The sequence below is a fragment of the Pelobates fuscus genome, chromosome 5 (genome assembly GCF_036172605.1).
Source record: "Pelobates fuscus isolate aPelFus1 chromosome 5, aPelFus1.pri, whole genome shotgun sequence".
Classification (NCBI taxonomy): domain Eukaryota; kingdom Metazoa; phylum Chordata; class Amphibia; order Anura; family Pelobatidae; genus Pelobates; species Pelobates fuscus.
Window position 1 is genome coordinate 94,398,505 of NC_086321.1, and position 18,038 is coordinate 94,416,542.

The window sequence follows — 18,038 nt, forward strand, 5'->3', positions numbered from 1 at the left end:
TGCGTGTGTGTGTATGGGGAGCAGTGCGTGTGTGTGTATGGGGAGCAGTGCATGTGTGTGTATGGGGAGCAGTGCGTGTGTGTATGGGGAGCAGTGCGTGTGTGTATGGGGAGCAGTGCGTGTGTGTATGGGGAGCAGTGCGTGTGTGTATGGGGAGCAGTGCGTGTGTGTATGGGGAGCAGTGCGTGTGTGTATGGGGAGCAGTGTATGTGTATGGGGGCAGTGTGTGTATGGGGGGGCAATGTGTGTGTATGGGGGGCAGTATGTGTGTATGGGGGAAGTACAGTGGGCAATGTGTGTGTATGGGGGGCAGTGTGTGTGTATGGGGGCAGTATGTGTGTATGGGGGGCAGTATGGTGGGCAATGTGTGTGTATGGGGGCAGTATGGGGGGACAATGTATGTGTATGGGGCAGTATGGGGGGCAATGAGTGTGTATGGGGGCAGTGTGAGGGGGCAATGTGTGTGTAGTGGGGCAGTATGGGGGCAGTGTGTGTGTATGGGGGCAGTATGGGGGGCAGTGTGTGTGTATGGGGGCAGTGTATGTGTGTGTGTGTGTGATAAGGGGAGGGGGGCTTTTTAAAAAAAAAAAAAAAAAAAAAAAAAAAAAAAAAATATATATATATACTTGCAAAAACATAACATACAGGGATACAATTTCTAATTAGTGGGCTAATAGCTGCTTGATCCAAGGAGACATCTGACTGCTATTTTGGGGTCAAGAAGGAATTTTTTCCTAGTTTGTTGCAAAATTGGAAGCGCTTCAGACTGGGTTTTTTGCCTTCTTTTGGATCAACAGCAAAAGCATATGTGAGGAAGGCTGAACTTGATGGACGCAAGTCTCTTTTCAGCTATGTAACTATATATATATATATATATATATATTTAATTAAAATAAATATTGATGTCCCCCCTCCCTTCTTACCTTTATTGAGGAGGAGGGGGGACATTTCTCCGTCCCTGGTGGTCCCAGTGGGATTCCCTGGTGGCCCAGTGGGGAGAGTGAACTCTAGCCCATAGCTCCAGGGCTAAAGTTCACTCTCGCGAGATTTGGAGCGTTGCCGTGGTAACCGCGGCAACGCTCCGTACGCGCGAGAGGAGTATCCGGAGGAGCTGCAGGCTAAGCTCCCAGGTCCTCTCTCTCTCCCTTCCCTGCCGGCTGCCAGCAATGTGCCTGTGGACCGGGGAGGGAGTGCTCTGAGGGGAGGGAGAGCATGTGCTGACAGGGGAGAGGGAGACCTTTGTTCCCCCCCCCCCCTGGATCTGCCACTGCCTGAAGCCCCATTGGAAAGCATTGAATAAGGGTAAATCCTAATGCGAGTGTGCCCATTGCCACGCATGCGGGTTAGGTCTCCCCTGCCCCCGCTGGACTTTGACAGAGGGAAGCTATAGTGCCAGGAAAACGAGTTTATTTTCCTGGCACTGTAGTTCCCCTTAACCCTAAGCATATAATTATTGCATTTCTTATATACTCCAATAATTACAAATTGGGACACTTGGGAGGTATGATATATCTCTTTCTATATTATATTTTTGCCTCTAATTATATTTTTTACTAAATGCATGGATTCTTGCAAGATTAAATTTAATGTGTATCATTTCTTTTAAAAAAGCAATTTTTATCAAGACATTACTCTTCTACACATATTTAAAGGTTAGTAAATGTGTGAAGTAGTTGAAAAAGGTTAGCCTCATCTGTCACATATGTTTGATGAGAATTCCCACAGGTTCTGTAATTTTACAATTCATAGTGTAACAGTGAGTAGTTTTATTCTACGGTACTTGTTAAAAACGAAAACAGCAATTCCCTGACAGTATCCCATGGTAAAGTAGTATAATTAAGGCAGTGCGTCCCTAGAGCATCCTTATAACTGTTGATATATCATTTGTTCAAATCTCGTGTGGAATACATAGTGGTGCCATAAAGCATAAATCACTGAACGCTTAGGATATACCAGCAGAGGATCCAGGCATCAAATTAAATCATTATATGGCACTATGTAAATCTAAATCCTATTAATAAAACCTTGAAAGAACAGAGATGATAAAGATTAATTTTTCATGGTTTTATAAATGCACATTAATAAGCCTGGATGCTGATAATCCAGTGATGCATTTTGCAGAAATTTGCACTCTTAAATATTTATTGATTCATTTTTTTTTTTCTTATTCTCATGTTGAATATTTATGGTTTGGAACTATTTATGGTTGAATATTTATGGTTTGGAACTGCTATCAATCTGATTGATGATTACTTCACCTTGAAATTATATACACGGTCCCCTGTGTGTACATATTATTGTGCAACAATATGTACACGCATGCACACACATTTACATAAGTAAATAGTATATTTTGCATACAACATATCTTTTAATAGTTCAACATATGCAATGATTATTGGCAGAACTGGGCGAGGGGATGTCAGTTGTATCTATTGCGCACTGCAATTGTAAAATCAATTACAGAAATCTGCAGGATATTATTAAAGGAACACTCTATTCCCGGTAGCACAAAATGTGCACTAGCCGGGTAAAGTCCACTGCAAATGACTAGTTTGGATCTGTAAGAAATTTTGAGGCTTGTGTGCCATATAATTAAGAAACTAGTGAAATGTGGTGCAAGTCATTTTTTTTACTTCCCCTTTTAGGTAAAAAAAGGATTTATAGTTTAGAGCAGGGGTTCCTAATTAAATGTTCCCGTCGAACCCTTTGACATTGTGTACCAACATCGTAGCACAAACCTTTTCATTAAAGGACCACTATAGGCACCCAGACCACTTCAGCTTAATGAAGTGGTCATGGTGCCTGGTCCATCTAGGATCAACACTTTTTTTTTTTTTTAATAAACATAGCAGTTTCAGAGAAACTGCTATGTTTATACTGAGGGTTAATCCAACCTCTAGTGGCTGTCTCATTGACAGCCGCTAGAGGCGCTTCCGCGCTTCTCACTGTGAAAACCACAGTGAGAAGACGCCAGCATCCTTAGGAAAGCATTGATAATGCTTTCCTACGAGACCGGCTGAATGCGCGCGCGGCTCCTGCCGCGCATGCGCATTCAGTCGATGACGTCGCGAGGAAGAAGGAGAGGAGGAGGAAAGCTCCCCGCCCGGAGCTGGAGAAAGGTAAGTGTTTAACCCCTTCCTCTCTCCAGAGCCCGGCGGGAGGGGGTCCCTGAGGGTGGGGGCACCTTCAGGGCACTATAGTGGTCCTTTAACAGAGCGGTATGTTTTCTTTTTTGCCAAATTTCTACAGATAGCAAACAGATTGTAGTACTTAGGAGCAGGTTGGCTTCTGTGTGTAGACCTGGTGTTTGTTTACAATTTTAGCATTTTTATACAGGGATGTGTTTGTTATGCTTGCATTTACATGCAACAATGTGTTTGGATGTAGTGTTGCATTTTTAATGCGGATGTACATTTGTGTGTATTATAGGTGTTTGAGTGAAGGGTGTGTGAGTCTTTGTATATAATTATAGAGTTTGAGTTCAGGGGTATGTCATGTTTGTGTTTACAGGGGTGTGTTTGCATGTTGTGTTGGTGTTTGATTGCTGGGATGTCTGCACATACACACTTGCACAGATATACATATATTTTAGCAAACAGAAACACACATATACACACACACACACACACAGTCATATACACACTGACACATACACACAGACACATACACACAGACACATACACACAGACACATACACACAGACACATACACACAGACACATACACACAGACACATACACACAGACACATACACACAGACACATACACACAGACACATACACACAGACACATACACACAGACACATACACACAGACACATACACACAGACACATACACACAGACACATACACACAGACACATACACACAGACACATACACACAGACACATACACACAGACACATACACACAGACACATACACACAGACACATACACACAGACACATACACACAGACGCTGCTGATACACGGACACACAGATACACACACACTGGCACATTATTATTGTTGCCATTTATATAGCTCCAACAGATTCCGTAGCGTTTTACAATATTATGAGAGGGGGATTTAGCTATAAATAGGACAATTACAAGAAAACTTACAGGAACGATAGGTTGAAGAGGACCCTGCTAAAACCAGCTTACAGTCTATAGGAAGTGGGGTATAAAACACAATAGAACAGTGTCTGTTTTGAAAAGTTATGTAAATGTTGAATAGGTGCAGCCTTTGAATAAAAAAATACACACAGACACAGGACACTATAGGCAACCTGTCCACCTGTCTCCTTAACCCTGCAGCTGAAAATATTACAATATTAACATTGCAGAGTTAAGACTGCCTCCAGTAGCTGTCTACCAGACAGCCACTGGAGGAGCTTTCTCCAATTTCACAGTCTAACTAAGTGAAACGACGTTGGACATTATTATTATTTATATAGCGGCAGCAAATTCCGTAGCGCTGTACAACGGGTGTACTAACAGACATGTAATTGTAACCAAGTTGGACGCCCAGGAACAGAGGGTTGAGGGCCCTGCTCAATGAGCTTACATGCTAGAGGGAATGGGGTATAGTGACACAAAGGTTAAAAGTAGGGGTAACGAAGTAGCTTGCTATAAACATAAACACAGAGCTTAGTAGGTTATATTTGACAGCTGCAGGATAGGAGTCAGGGGGGGTGGAGGATAAAAACCTGCTAATAGTTTAATTAATACGCTTTCCTGAAGAATTGAGTTTTGAATGATTTTTTTTGAAGGAATGGAGACTGGGTAAAGGTCTAATGGAGAAGGGAAGGGAGCTCCAAAGAAAAGGTGCAGCCCTGGAAAAGTCTTGACGGTAGGTGGGAGCAGAGCGCAGGGGCCTCAACAGGACATACTTGTGTATTAGGAAGGATAGGTAAGTTGGAGCAGTATTATGTAGGGACTTGTAAGCAAGCATCAGAATCTTAAATTAAGCCGTATATCTTACTGGAAGCCAATGTAGGGACTGACAGAGGGGGGAGGCGTGGAAGGTGCGGGCGAACAGGAAAATGAGCCTCGCTGCAGCGTTCATTATAGATTGCAGCAGTGCAAGCTGGGAAAACGTAAGACCACCGAGAAGAGGATTGAAGTAGTCAAGGGAGAGAGAATAACGGCCTGGACCAGCACCGTAGCCTCCGGTGTTAAATAGAGGAAAATGCACACTGTTTTTGAGATGGAAGTGGCAGGATTTGGCGATCAACTGCATAGGAGGGGTGAAGGAGAGATCATAGTCAAAGAGAACACCTAGGCAGTGAGCCTGCAAGGTAGAGGTGATGAGAGGAGAGGATAGGAGAGGAGAAAAAGACACTGGAGTAGCAACACTTGAGGGAGGAAACATCAGAAGTTCTGTTTTGGACAGGTTGTGTTTAAGGAAGTGAGCAGCCATCCAGTTGGAAATAGCAGAGAGGCAGTCAGAGACACGAGTTAAGATGGGCATAGAGAGAGATCAGGAGAGGACAGTTATATTTGTGTGTCATCTGCATACAAGTGATATTGGAAGCCAAAGTTGCTGATGAGTTTACCAAGGGAGGCAGTATAAATAGAGAACAGTAGGGGACCAAGGGCTGCACCTTGGGGAACGCCAACATCGAGGGGTTGAGGAAAAGAGGCAGAACAGAGAAAGAAACACTGAAAGAGCGCTGGGAGAGGTAGGAGGAGCACCAGGAGAGAGCAATATCTTGTAGACTGAGATTATGGAGAATCAGAAGAAGCTGTTGATGATCAACAGTGTCAAAGGCAGCAGAAAGATCAAGGCTCACGCTTTGCATGTGCATTAGGTTCCCCCTCACGCTGACGTCAGAGTAGGTGGAGATAGATATAGAAGGATATGTAATACAGCTCAGTACTCCTAACACAATAATGCTCCTTCAAAAATGCACAGAAGACAAAAGGAGTGGGTTTTTTGCAACAAAGTAAAGGCGTGTTTTAATACTGATAAAATATTTGTATTTATTTTTTTATCCAAATTATTTAACTACAAAAATTCCCATAGACTTTAATGGTCATTTCTATAAATAAATAATCAGGAACGTTTTTTAAATCCCTAAGTAGCATACCTGGAAGTGAACAGCTTAGGAGGGTAAGGAAAAGCTCAAGGGAAGAAATTGACGGGGGAAAAGATGTGTGAGATAGGGTGGAGACATAAAATGATATGTGGGAGGTGGAGCAGAGGCACAAATGGGGTAAAATGAAAAGATGGTGTGAAAAAAATATAAGCGGTAATTGTGAAGGGGGATAATGGAGAGATACACATGTAGGTGAAGTAAAGCCAAACATTGTAGGATATGGAGACATACACATGCATGGGCAGATAAATAGAGACATAGAAGAAGGTGGTGTGGTGGAATCTCGGTAAAAATAAATTTAGTAGGTCGAGATTACCACGTGGCATGTGTACGTGCATATGCTGACGTATCGATCAGTTGGTTGCACGAGGCAAGATACGATCAGTAGTGTACGGAGCATGTGCAAGAATACAGGATGTAGTATTCCCCCTCCTCCATTGTGCTGGACAAGCCATGCGGTCAAGCAGGAAGTTAATTCTTATTTGTATTGATTGGTCAAGAGAATGTGCGGGTGGAGCTTAATATGGGAGGAGTTATATGCCTATATAAGGAGCCTGCACTATTGTCCGGGGCTCAGAACTTGTGGTATTTTGGTGACGCTAGTCCCTCTGAGTCCCGATCGGTGATCCAATAAAGAATCTCTTCCTTCCTGAAGAAACCTGTGTCCATCTCTCTGTGCTTCGCTTCCGTCAGTTTCTCCGGTATCAGTGGGAGAGTCCAAAAATGATTTAAAAATGAAAAATCTTCCAAGCATTTTAAAATGGGTTTACTGAGTCGCTATATGTAAACGATGGCACCTGAAGCCACCTAAATATCTGTTTAATCTACTTCACTCAAAGAGAAGTGTCAGCTCCTCAAACATTCATAAAGGACCATTGGCACCACAACCTAGTTATCAGAGAAGTCATAGCCTATTCTCACAATGCAAAAAAGATCTGCAGGGCTTGGAAACAATATGATAAGGTAAACCCCAGTTCATATGTCATGACCGCTGGACTCTGCTTGGAGTTTTCATCGGTCATCTCGGAAACCATTGCATACATGCAAGAAATAGAAAACAGATGAACTAAAAATAAATAAATCAGTTTGTTTTGAGCAAAACTCTTTTGTCTTTACGTTTGCATTTCTTGGTGAAGTTCTGATATTTTAATGGTTAAGTGAATAATCTTGCAGTGTTTAACATCCAGTGCCGGGCTCCCTCGGCGCTGGTGACCTCTCCTCCCCCGCCGACATCAGCTCCCCCGTCCGACATGAGCAGAGCTGAATGCGCATGTGCGGCAAGTGCCGCGCACACATTCAAAGTGTCCATAGGAAAGCATTTCTCAATGCTTTTCTATGAGCACTCTGCGCGATGGAGGCAAAATGTGCCTCCAGCGTCGCAGATGCGCCTCTAGTGGCTGTCCGGAAGACAGCCACTAGAGGCTGGATTAACCCCAAATGTAAACACAGCAGTTTCTCTGAAACTGCTATGTTTGCATCTGAAGGGTTAAAACCTGAGGGACCTGACACCCAGACCACTTCATTCAGCTGAAGTGGTCTGGGTGACTATAGTGTCCCTTTAAAAGAACAATATAGCTTTAAGAATAGAAAAATGTATTTCTAAAGCTAGTGTACCTTAGCCATTCTCATATTGCTTCTTCCCACCCCCCGTGTTGAAAGGGTAAAAAAAAAACCAAAGAAAACCCCCAAAAAACCTTTTAAGTATTTACCTCTTTCCAGCACCAAGGTCCCTCAGCGCTGGCTTCGTCTCCGCGCTTTAGGCCTTCCCCATAGAAGAGCATTGAATTAATGCTTTCCGAAGGGGATTTTGAAGACGCTAGACATCCTTGTGAGGACAACCAGCGTTGTTCCACAGAGTTAAAGAGAAACTATAGTGCAAGGAAAGTGTTTTCCTGACACTATAGCATCCCCCTCTATCAAGACCCCCTCCCCGTGGCGCAGAAGGGGTTACATCGGCACTGGTTCAGGTCCGCCTTCTCTCCTCTGACGTCAATGGGGGAGACCTAATGCGCATGCGCAGCAATGGTTGTGCTGGCATTCGGATTTCCCCATAGAAAAGCATTATTCTATGCTTTCCTATAGGGATTTTGGGTGACGCTGGATGTCCTCATGCAGAGGACAACCTGGAAGTTCTTCTAGTGGTTGAGTGGTAGACAGAACCACTACAGGCACCCAGACCACTTCAGCTCAATGAAGTGGTCTGGGTGCCAGGTCCCCCTAGTTTTAACCCTGCAGCTGTAAGCATAGCAGTTTCAGAGAAGCTGCTATGTTTACATTACAGGGGTTAATCCAGCCAATAGAGGCTGCTTCCGCGATCCTCAATGTGAAAATCGCACTGAGGACGCGCTGACGTCCATAGGAAAGAATTGAGTAATGCTTTTCAATGGGCAGTTTGAATGCGGGCGCGGCTCTGGCCGTGCATGTGCATTTGGAGGTGACGTCAACAGGGGGAGGGAGCCTGGCGCTGGATTAAGGTAAGTGGCTGAAGGGGTTTTAACACCTTCAGCCCAGCGGGAGGGGGGCCCTGAGGAAGGGGGAGGGGACCTAATAAACCTATAGTGCCAGGAAAACTGGTTTGTTTTCCTAGCACTATACTGTTCCTTTAATGGACCTTGGAGAGTGCACCCAGACCGCATTAGATGAAGTGGTCTGGGTACCTATATTGTCCTCTTAAGTGCCTCTAGTGGCTGCCTAAGAGACAGCCACTAGAGGTTTTCTTAACTCTAAAATATAAACGTTGCAGGACGAAGGGGACAGGGACACTGCACCCAGACCACTTCAATGAGATGAAGTGGACTGGGTACATATAGTGTCACTTTAAGGATGGATTTTATTCACTAATGTGTAATGTTTGAAATAAAAAATAAATTTACAGTTTTAAGCCAAATTAGAGAAGTTTTCCAAGTCAGCGATGTTTCCAGTTCAACTATTTCTATTTTTTTTAAATTCAGATTATATTCCTGACAATTCACACTTTAGTAAATAACATTGGATGCAAACAAAAAGTTGCGCAGCACACAACAGAAGCCCACGCCTGTATGTTACACACATTAAAAAGTTATTATGCATTCTTTACAAACGCACGCTATTGACCTTTTTGGATGGGCATATAATATAACCGAAAATTAGCAATATCAAAATGCATTTTTTTTTTTTATATACCGTATATACTCGAGTATAAGCCGAGTTTTTCAGCCCATTTTTTGGGCTGAAAAACCCCAACTCGGCTTATACTCGAGTCAAGGTCTGTATTATGGCAATTTGCATTGCCATAATACAGACTGGGGGAGAGGGGGGCTGGCAGAGCTGTACTTACCTTTCCTGCAGCTCCTGTCAGCTCTCTCCTCCTCTGCGCCGTCCGGTCAGCACCTCGGTCAGCTCCCACTGTAAATCTCGCGAGAGCCGCGGCTCTCGCGAGACTTACAGTGTAAGCTGACAGAAGAGCAGAACGGACGGCGCAGAGGAGGAGAGAGCTGACAGGAGCTGCAGGAAAGGTAAGTACAGCTCTGCCAGCCCCCCTCTCCCCCCCACTGAACTGCCACTGGACCACCAGGGAAGGAGAGCCCCCCTCCCTGCCATATATCAAGCAGGGAGGGGGGACGAAAAAAAATATATAAATAAAATAAGAAATAATAATAAAAAAATAATAATAATAAAATGAAAATTAATAATAACAAAAAAAGGGGTATAAGGACCACTATGGGAGGGGGGTGGGTATAAGGACCACTATGGGAGGGAGGGGGGTATAAGGACCGCTATGGGAGGGAGGGGGGGATAAGGACCACTATGGGAGGGAGGGGGGGTATAAGGACCACTATGGGAGGGAGGGGGGTATAAGGACCACTATGGGAGGGAGGGGGGTATAAGGACCACTATGGGAGGGAGGGGGGGGATAAGGACCACTATGGGAGGGAGGGGGGGATAAGGACCACTATGGGAGGGAGGGTGGGATAAGGACCACTGTGGGAGGGAGGGGGGGGGATAAGGACCACTATGGGAGGGAGGGGGGGGATAAGGACCACTATGGGAGGGAGGGGGGATAAGGACCACTATGGGAGGGAGGGGGGTATAAGGACCGCTATGGGAGGGAGGGGGGGGGTATAAGGACCACTATGGGAGGGAGGGGGGGGATAAGAACCACTATGGGAGGGAGGGGGGGATAAGGACCACTATGGGAGGGAGGGGGTATAAGGACCACTATGGGAGGGAGGGGGGGGATAAGGACCACTATGGGAGGGAGGGGGGGGATAAGGACCACTATTGGAGGGAGGGGGGTATAAGGACCACTATGGGAGGGAGGGGGGGTATAAGGACCACTATGGGAGGGATGGGGGGGGGGGGAAGGAACACTATGGGAGGGAGAAGGGGGATAAGGACCACTATGGGAGGGAGGGGGGGGGGGTATATGGACCACTATGGGAGGGATGGGGGGGATAAGGAACACTATGGGAGGGAGGGGGGTATAAGGACCACTATGGGAGGGAGGGGGGGTATAAGGACCACTATTGGAGGATGGGGGTATAAGGACCACTATTGGAGGATGGGGGTATAAGGACCACTATGGGAGGGAGGGGGGGTATAAGGACCACTATGGGAGGGAGGGGGGGTATAAGGACCACTATGGGAGGGATGGGGGGGGATAAGGAACACTATGGGAGGGAGAAGGGGGATAAGGACCACTATGGGAGGGAGGGGGGGTATATGGACCACTATGAGAGGGAGGGGGTGGGATAAGGACCACTAGGGGAGGGGAGGGTAAGGACCACTAGGGGAGGGGTGAGTCAGGACCACTGGGGGGGGGGGGGGGGGGGGTGAAGGAACACGGGGGTGGGGAGGTAAGGACCACTGAGGGAGGAGGAGGGGAAGTCATAGAAGACATATGGGGGGGGAGGGGGCGGCAAAATGTTTTTTGCCTACGGCGGCAAATATCCTTGCACCGGCCCTGCACACACTGCATTCACACACTGCATTCATGCACACACACACTGCATTCATGCACACACACACTGCATTCATGCACACTGCATTCATGCACACACACACTGCACTCATACACACACGCTGCACTCATACACACACAGCATTCATTATACACACACTGTAAATAAATATTCAATTAATATATTTTTTTTAGGATCTAATTTTATTTAGAAATTTACCAGTAGCTGCTGCATTTCCCACCCTAGTCTTATACTCGAGTCAATACGTTTTCCCAGTTTTTTGGGATAAAATTAGGGGCTTCGGCTTATATTCGGGTCGGCTTATACTCGAGTATATACGGTAAGTAACTTTAGTGACAAGATTATGTTGTGATCTCCCTGTTATTATGATAGTTGTCCTACTTGCCATTTAAAACGTAATTTATAAACAATATATATATATATATATATATTTTTAGTAATTAATCATTTATCATGTTTGAACCTAACATTTGTCCCAGCGTTTATTAGAGGATACCTCAGAGAGTCCTCCTTCCTTTTCCATGCTTTGCAAAAGTACAAGTTATTTATATACATTTATCACATAAGCTGCCCAGCACTCAAAACAATAAGCATCATGAGAGATGAAGTCTTTAACAGGGGTCCTCAAACCCCCCCCCCCCCCCCTTAATAGACCAGTGATAGGCAACCTTCAGCACTCCAGATGTTATAGACCATGGGTCCTCAAACTCCGGCCGCACAGATGTTGCTGAACTACAACTCCCATGATTCTCTGGCTATTTATGTAATTCAAAGAATCATGGGAGTTGTAGTTTAGCAGCATCTGTGGGGCCGGAGTTTGAGGACCCATGGTCTATAACATCTGGAGTGCTGAAGGTTGCCTATCACTGGTCTATTAAGGAATAAAACTCATGCTATCGTTCCCTGTATCACAATCACAACACAGCCAATTCCACAAATAAACTATCACATGGCCCATTAATTGTTATTGCTTTAAACACACATAACTTTTCTCAGGTATTTTACATCATGATGGGGAGGGGGGGAGGATGCCAATATGTAGGCACATGGTGCATTGACAGTTACATTTATAGACTCACCAGGTACTGCCATTGTGGAAACCCTTTACAGAGTTCTATTCAGCCAGTACTGTAAGATCCAGCCTTCACCACCTGAGCAATGACCGGAAACAGCAGGCTAGCACGTGCGGAACACAACACGCCTGTCAGTGTTTACAGCGGAATGGTTTAGGCAGAGCACCTTGGAACGCACCACTCTGCAAGAAAAGCCACGGGAGTGTTACCTGTAACCCCGAGGGTGTTAAACCTGCGGTATTCTGACCGAGTTCGGCTACTAACATATACGCAGATCGAGTATAGCGAGGCTGTGTGAATCGGCCAGTCTTGTTGTGCACTGTGCACCCCCTCTCTGTTGAAGTGGTTTGCTCCGGTCGGTGTGGTTTGCTCCCGGGGGTTTATTTTGAATATTCTGAGTGAACATGAGTAACATCTACATCCAGGAGCCGCCTACAAACGGCAAGGTGCGGATATAGTGTGGGCATGGCGGGGGTCTATGTACAGTAGTGATGGATAACTAACTGTATGGCACTCCATGTACTGTACATTATAATGCTGTGTGATACTGAAGGATCATGGGAAACGTAGTTTACAAGCCCTGGAGTTTCAAAGATTAATGGCTGATGGGGAAATATTATAAAATGTTCTGTAACAGAAAACACTTTATTAAACAGTCTGTTAAGTGCAGGACTTTGCAGAAGTTAATGGGGACATAAATGCCAGGAATAAACACATACATTAAATACCACCATTCCACAATTATTATTTCATTTTTTTTTTTTTTATTGTGGGCCTTTATAGAAAACATTTTGTTAAATGGTATTTAAAAAGCTCCATTGAAGGTGGTAAGCATTCTTTTTTTTCACCACATCAGTGCAAACATGTACCATCTTGAATGGGATAGCCCTGCTGGGTCAATGCATTCGCTTTTAATGGCTTAAATGCTACATATTGTCATCATCCCAGTTTGGCCGTAAAGTCCCTGCATATTTTGCACAGGTAGCTCTATAAAAATCATTATGTTTTGAAATAAAAACCTTAAAGGGCAGATTCTGATGATGGCATAAAGTGGTGCCTTTTATTTCTAGGTTGTGCTAGTGGATGTCTACATTTTCAGTTACACCAAAATAAAAGAGCCAGATATAAATATACCCAGGAAGGACTCTGCATGGCTATTTGGTATTCCTCCTAATCTGATCAGGCCATTTAATGTCTGCTCAAAAGTTCGTTCCAAAAGGCAAAATGAGGGATTATGTCCTCTTCCTAGTTAAGGCGAGCCACTTTAAAAGATAACTATTTCTATAGCAATGCATCTATAATCATACAGATAAATTATATGCTTAGTTGCAGTTGGAGCTGTTGAGTCAATACCTCTTGTCTAGGCTAGTTCACAGCGCTACTGTGCGTGGAGGTCCATTACAGTGATGTAACACTCACCCGTGTCTGGTCTGACTGGGTACATTTCTCAGTGGAGAGCAGTCCTCTTCTACAATGCTGACTCACTAACATAATTGCCAGTCCATCGGAGTCAGAATGTAATGGCATCTGTCAATCTGCTTCTATATTCCTTCAGCAGACACAAGTCTCACTTCCTAGAGGAATATGATAGCATGTGCTGTAGTTGCTGTAATGGAGAGGATTAACCGATTAGCTACAGAGGGACCAGGGCCTTGGGTGCCACTAGAGCTTTTTTTTTTCCTCTCAGTTACTTAATGTTGGTTTGATAGAAAACAAGCGATTGGCACGCAAAGATTCACAGCTCCTTAATAGTTACATAAGCATTCATAATTATGTTGTGTAACAGGACCCTTTAAAGGGACACTATAGGCACCTATACTACTTCATATAATTAAAGTGGTCTGGGTGCAGTGTCCCTGTCCCCTTAACCCTGCAAAGTAAAGCATTGCAGTTTCTGAGCAACTTAAATAATTACATTAATTTGCAGGGATGACTCCAGACAGCCACTAGAGGCGCTTCCTGGTGCTTCACAGAGTTTAACTGAATTGACGATGAACGTCCTCGTGCTTTGCATGAGGGTGTCCAGCGTCTTAAAATCTTGAAAATCCCCATAGGAAAGCATTGATTACATAGTTACATAGCTGAAAAGAGACTTGCAATAGCAAGAAGACTATTCACTTTTGTATTCCTAACACTGTATGTTCTTTTAAGTATGGCATCCCAGGTGTTTGCAAACTAGTTTTTCTGTATTGGTAAACCAACTCCTAAGTTCTTCGGTAAATCGGCTTGCTGAACTTTGCAGGGCATGCAGTTCAACATTTGGGAGGCCAATAATTGCCCTCAGTGTGTAGTGTTTGTGGTAAGTAACTTTTTATGTGAGGTCAGTCATAGTTTGCTTCTGTGTAGTTTCTGTTTATATGTGTTTATAACTTATCATTTTTTTAATTTATTTTTTTTAAAGGTTTTGTTAAAAACAACTGCTGGAGATATTGACATTGAGCTGTGGTCCAAAGAGGCACCAAAAGCATGCAGAAACTTTGTGCAGCTTTGTTTAGAAGGTAAGAAATTCCCTTTCTCCCATATATCTTAACTCACAAAGAGATACCACAAATTCCTGTTGGGAATGTCAACGTCAACCAAATTCCTATTTGGGAATATTATTTCATTAAATTTGAATGTAAAGGGTACCTGTCATGTCGCATTTTACTAACTTGTATTGAATTCCTTATTAATTTCCACTATACATTGTGCTAGCGAAATTTCTAGCAAATGTATAGATTTCTCAATTTCTCAATATTATTTTGCAAAACTCTCCCCCCTCCCTCTCCCCCCCCCCCCTTTGCTCCATTCATACATTCAATGCTGAGGCATGGCTCCATGAGAACCCCTAAAGGCTGTTCTCAGTTTGGGCATCAGTGTTATTAAGAGTGCATGTAATTTTTGCAGTCGGCATCCAGAAGTCCTGGCAAGTGACGTGATTGCCAGTGGAATGCGCTGCCACATTCCAACATTGCAGGCTCCCAGTCCCTCCCCTTCACCCAGTAACTTATAGGGGCACTAACCTTGTGTCCTGATAAGGCCTCCAACACACTGTGCCAAGGAGCCTCGTTAACAATATCCACTAGCCTCTCAAGTCAGCACTAATCCGCAAATGAGAACGTAACGACGTCTGAACTCACTCTGTTGAATGGGTTCACTTGCTGACTATAAAGCCAGCACCTCATTGTCTTCAGGTGGGTCTGTACCAGGCGTAGGGAAGCCTTCTTGGGCTTCCAGAAGATAGGCGGGACCAAAGACCGCATTGACGGTAGGCGGACTTATGTCTGCACTTGAACCGTTTTGGAAGTAGATGAGTAGACTTGAAAACAATATGAAGCTTGATATAAAGTAAGGGGAAAAACTTTAATTTCGCCAATCTTAAAGTTTAGGGACATATTAAAGATACACTTTAATTAAACAAACACCCTTAATTTTATTATCTCGCAACTGCAGCAAAACTTGAAAAAAGCTAATTGTAGCAATTCTGCTGTCTTATGCCCTGTGTGACAGTCGCAGCCTTTTTAGGCCTGTGTTCAATGCTACACTATCAACTCTTGTGTGGACAGTTGCGCACAGGAACACTATGGCGTTCGTAATAAAAATGTGTACTCCTAATGCTATAGTGCCCTAGTCACCATGGTGATCTCCCTCGCAAGGGTAAAACATGTATTTATTTGCCTTTTATCCAATGCCACACTAGTTTTATCGACCGTTGGCTCCAGATGCTTGGCTGAGATCTTTAATCTTGATGATCTTAGCCAATCCACTGCTTTCCCATAGGACAGTATAGGGAGGTTAGGGGGCATGTTTTGCATTGCAAGGTTAAAACGAGAGGGACATGGCACAAAGACCACTTCATTGAGATGAAGTGGTCTGGGTGCCTATAGTGTTTCTTTAAATAATTTGTCATTCAATGCTAGGAAGACTGGTAATCCATTACAGTTTTTGTGTGTGGATGTCTGTGTCAAAGCAATTTTTGCACCCCTTTTTCTACAATATATGAGTGATGGAATTTTGTCACTATCTTGGTGTGCTGCCCCTTGGCATTGTACCTTTTAGGCCTAGGGCAATTTTGTAGTGAACGCCCTTCCTTTTCTTGCCACTTTGCTTATTAAAGGAACACTATAGAGTCAGGAACACAAACATGTATTCCTGACCCTATAGTGTTAAACCCATTTAGGTGGCTTGCCCTCCCTCAGCCCCCTTAAAAGGAATTAAAACTCTCCTTATTTCCAGCGCGTGCAGGACTGCCGGTTCTGGCCCCACCCCCGATCCGCCTCCTTGATGACATCAAAGTTACCGCTTTTAGCCAATCCAATGGAAAGGCGTGATGGGGCGGGGCCAAACAGTACTTCTTCATAGAGATGCATCTCTGAGTAAAATTCAACGTCCCCATGCAGAGCGTGGATACACTGAACGGCAGTGCTGCAGCACTGCCCTAGGGGCATTGTAAAAGGCAGTGTTTGCATAAAAATGTCTGAAGGCAATGATTATACTCACCAGAACAACTACGTTAAGCTGTAGTTTTTGTGGTGACTACAGTGTCCCTTTAAGTTGAAAGGGATATGAGGCAATTTCTTCTAGGAAGTCAAGAGGAATTTTTATAGTCACATGATACTTCATGCAACTACAGTGCATCAGGGAGATGGTTACCTTGTATTCTTGCTTAGGTTTTTTTTTGTTTTTTTTATATCTATATATTTTATGGAAAATTTTATTTAAAAACATTCGGGGACAGAATGTAACAATGTTTGACATTTTTACACATATTAAAGCTCTTCTCTTCAAAATTCAGAAGAATGTTAACACATTTGTCCTTGCAAACAAGAAAACTAAGGTCTCTTCATTACACAGTAACGGAAGAGTGCAGGTTTGGGTTTTTCAACATAGACTATTACCGTATTTATCGGCGTATAACACGCACCGCGTATAACCCGCACCTCATTTTTAGAAGGAAATTCCAGGAAGTTTCCCCCCCTCCCATAGTATCCCCCCCCCTCATCCCATAGTGTCGTCGTCCCCTTTCCATAGTATTCTCCCCCCCCCTTTCCATAGTATTCTCCCCCCCCTCCCCTCCCATAGTATTCTCCCCCCCCTCCCCTCCCATAGTATTCTCCCCCCCCTTCCCCTCCCATAGTATTCTCCCCCCCCTCCCCTCCCATAGTATTCTCCCCCCTCCCCTTCCCTCCCATAGTATTCTCCCCCTCCCCTTCCCTCCCATAGTATTCTCCCCCCTCCCCTTCCCTCCCATAGTATTCTCCCCCTCCCCTTCCCTCCCATAGTATTCTCCCCCCTCCCCTTCCCTCCCATAGTATTCTCTCCCCCCTCCCCTTCCCTCCCATAGTATTCTCCCCCCCCCTCCCCTTCCCTCCCATAGTATTCTCCCCCCCCTCCCCTTCCCTCCCATAGTATTCTCCCCCCTCCCCTCCCATAGTATTCTCCCCCCTCCCCTCCCCTCCCATAGTATTATCCCCCCTCCCCTCCCCTCCCATAGTATTATCCCACCTCCCCTCCCCTCCCATAGTATTATCCCACCTCCCCTCCCCTCCCATAGTATTCTCCCACCCTCCCCTCCCATAGTATTCTCCCACCCTCCCCTCCCATAGTATTCTCCCACCCTCCCCTCCCATAGTATTCTCCCACCCTCCCCTCCCATAGTATTCTCCCCCCTCCCCTCCCATAGTATTCTCCCGCCTCCCCTTCCCTCCCATAGTATTCTCCCCCCTCCCCTCCCCTCCCATAGTATTCTCCCCCCCTCCCCTCCTCTTCCATAGTATTCTCCCCCCTCCCATAGTATTCTCCCCCCTCCCATAGTATTCTCCCCCCTCCCATAGTATTCTCCCCCCTCCCATAGTATTCTCCCCCCTCCCCTCCCCTCCCCATCCATAGTATTCTCCCCCTCCCCTCCCATAGTGTCCCCTAGTGTGTACTTTCCCTTGTCC

At 44.9% G+C, this 18,038-nt stretch overlaps 2 protein-coding genes across 3 annotated transcripts in view; one reads left to right on the plus strand and one right to left on the minus strand.

Moving 5' to 3' along the window:
• The window catches only part of SREK1IP1 (SREK1 interacting protein 1), a 63,025-nt gene extending 50,728 nt beyond the window's left edge, over positions 1–12,297 (minus strand). Inside the window, exon 1 of one of the 2 annotated variants that reach the window (XM_063454065.1) lies at positions 12,124–12,297. In XM_063454065.1, the coding sequence (XP_063310135.1) occupies positions 12,124–12,136 (13 nt within the window). In that variant the 5' untranslated portion in view covers positions 12,137–12,297. The remainder of the gene's footprint in view (positions 1–12,123) is intronic. The other variant, XM_063454064.1, reaches the window with a different exon arrangement.
• The window catches only part of CWC27 (CWC27 spliceosome associated cyclophilin), a 218,161-nt gene continuing 212,420 nt past the window's right edge, over positions 12,298–18,038 (plus strand). The window contains exons 1-2 of the mRNA XM_063454063.1: positions 12,298–12,563; positions 14,519–14,615. Of these exons, the coding sequence (XP_063310133.1) occupies positions 12,522–12,563; positions 14,519–14,615 (139 nt within the window). The 5' untranslated portion in view covers positions 12,298–12,521. The remainder of the gene's footprint in view (positions 12,564–14,518; positions 14,616–18,038) is intronic.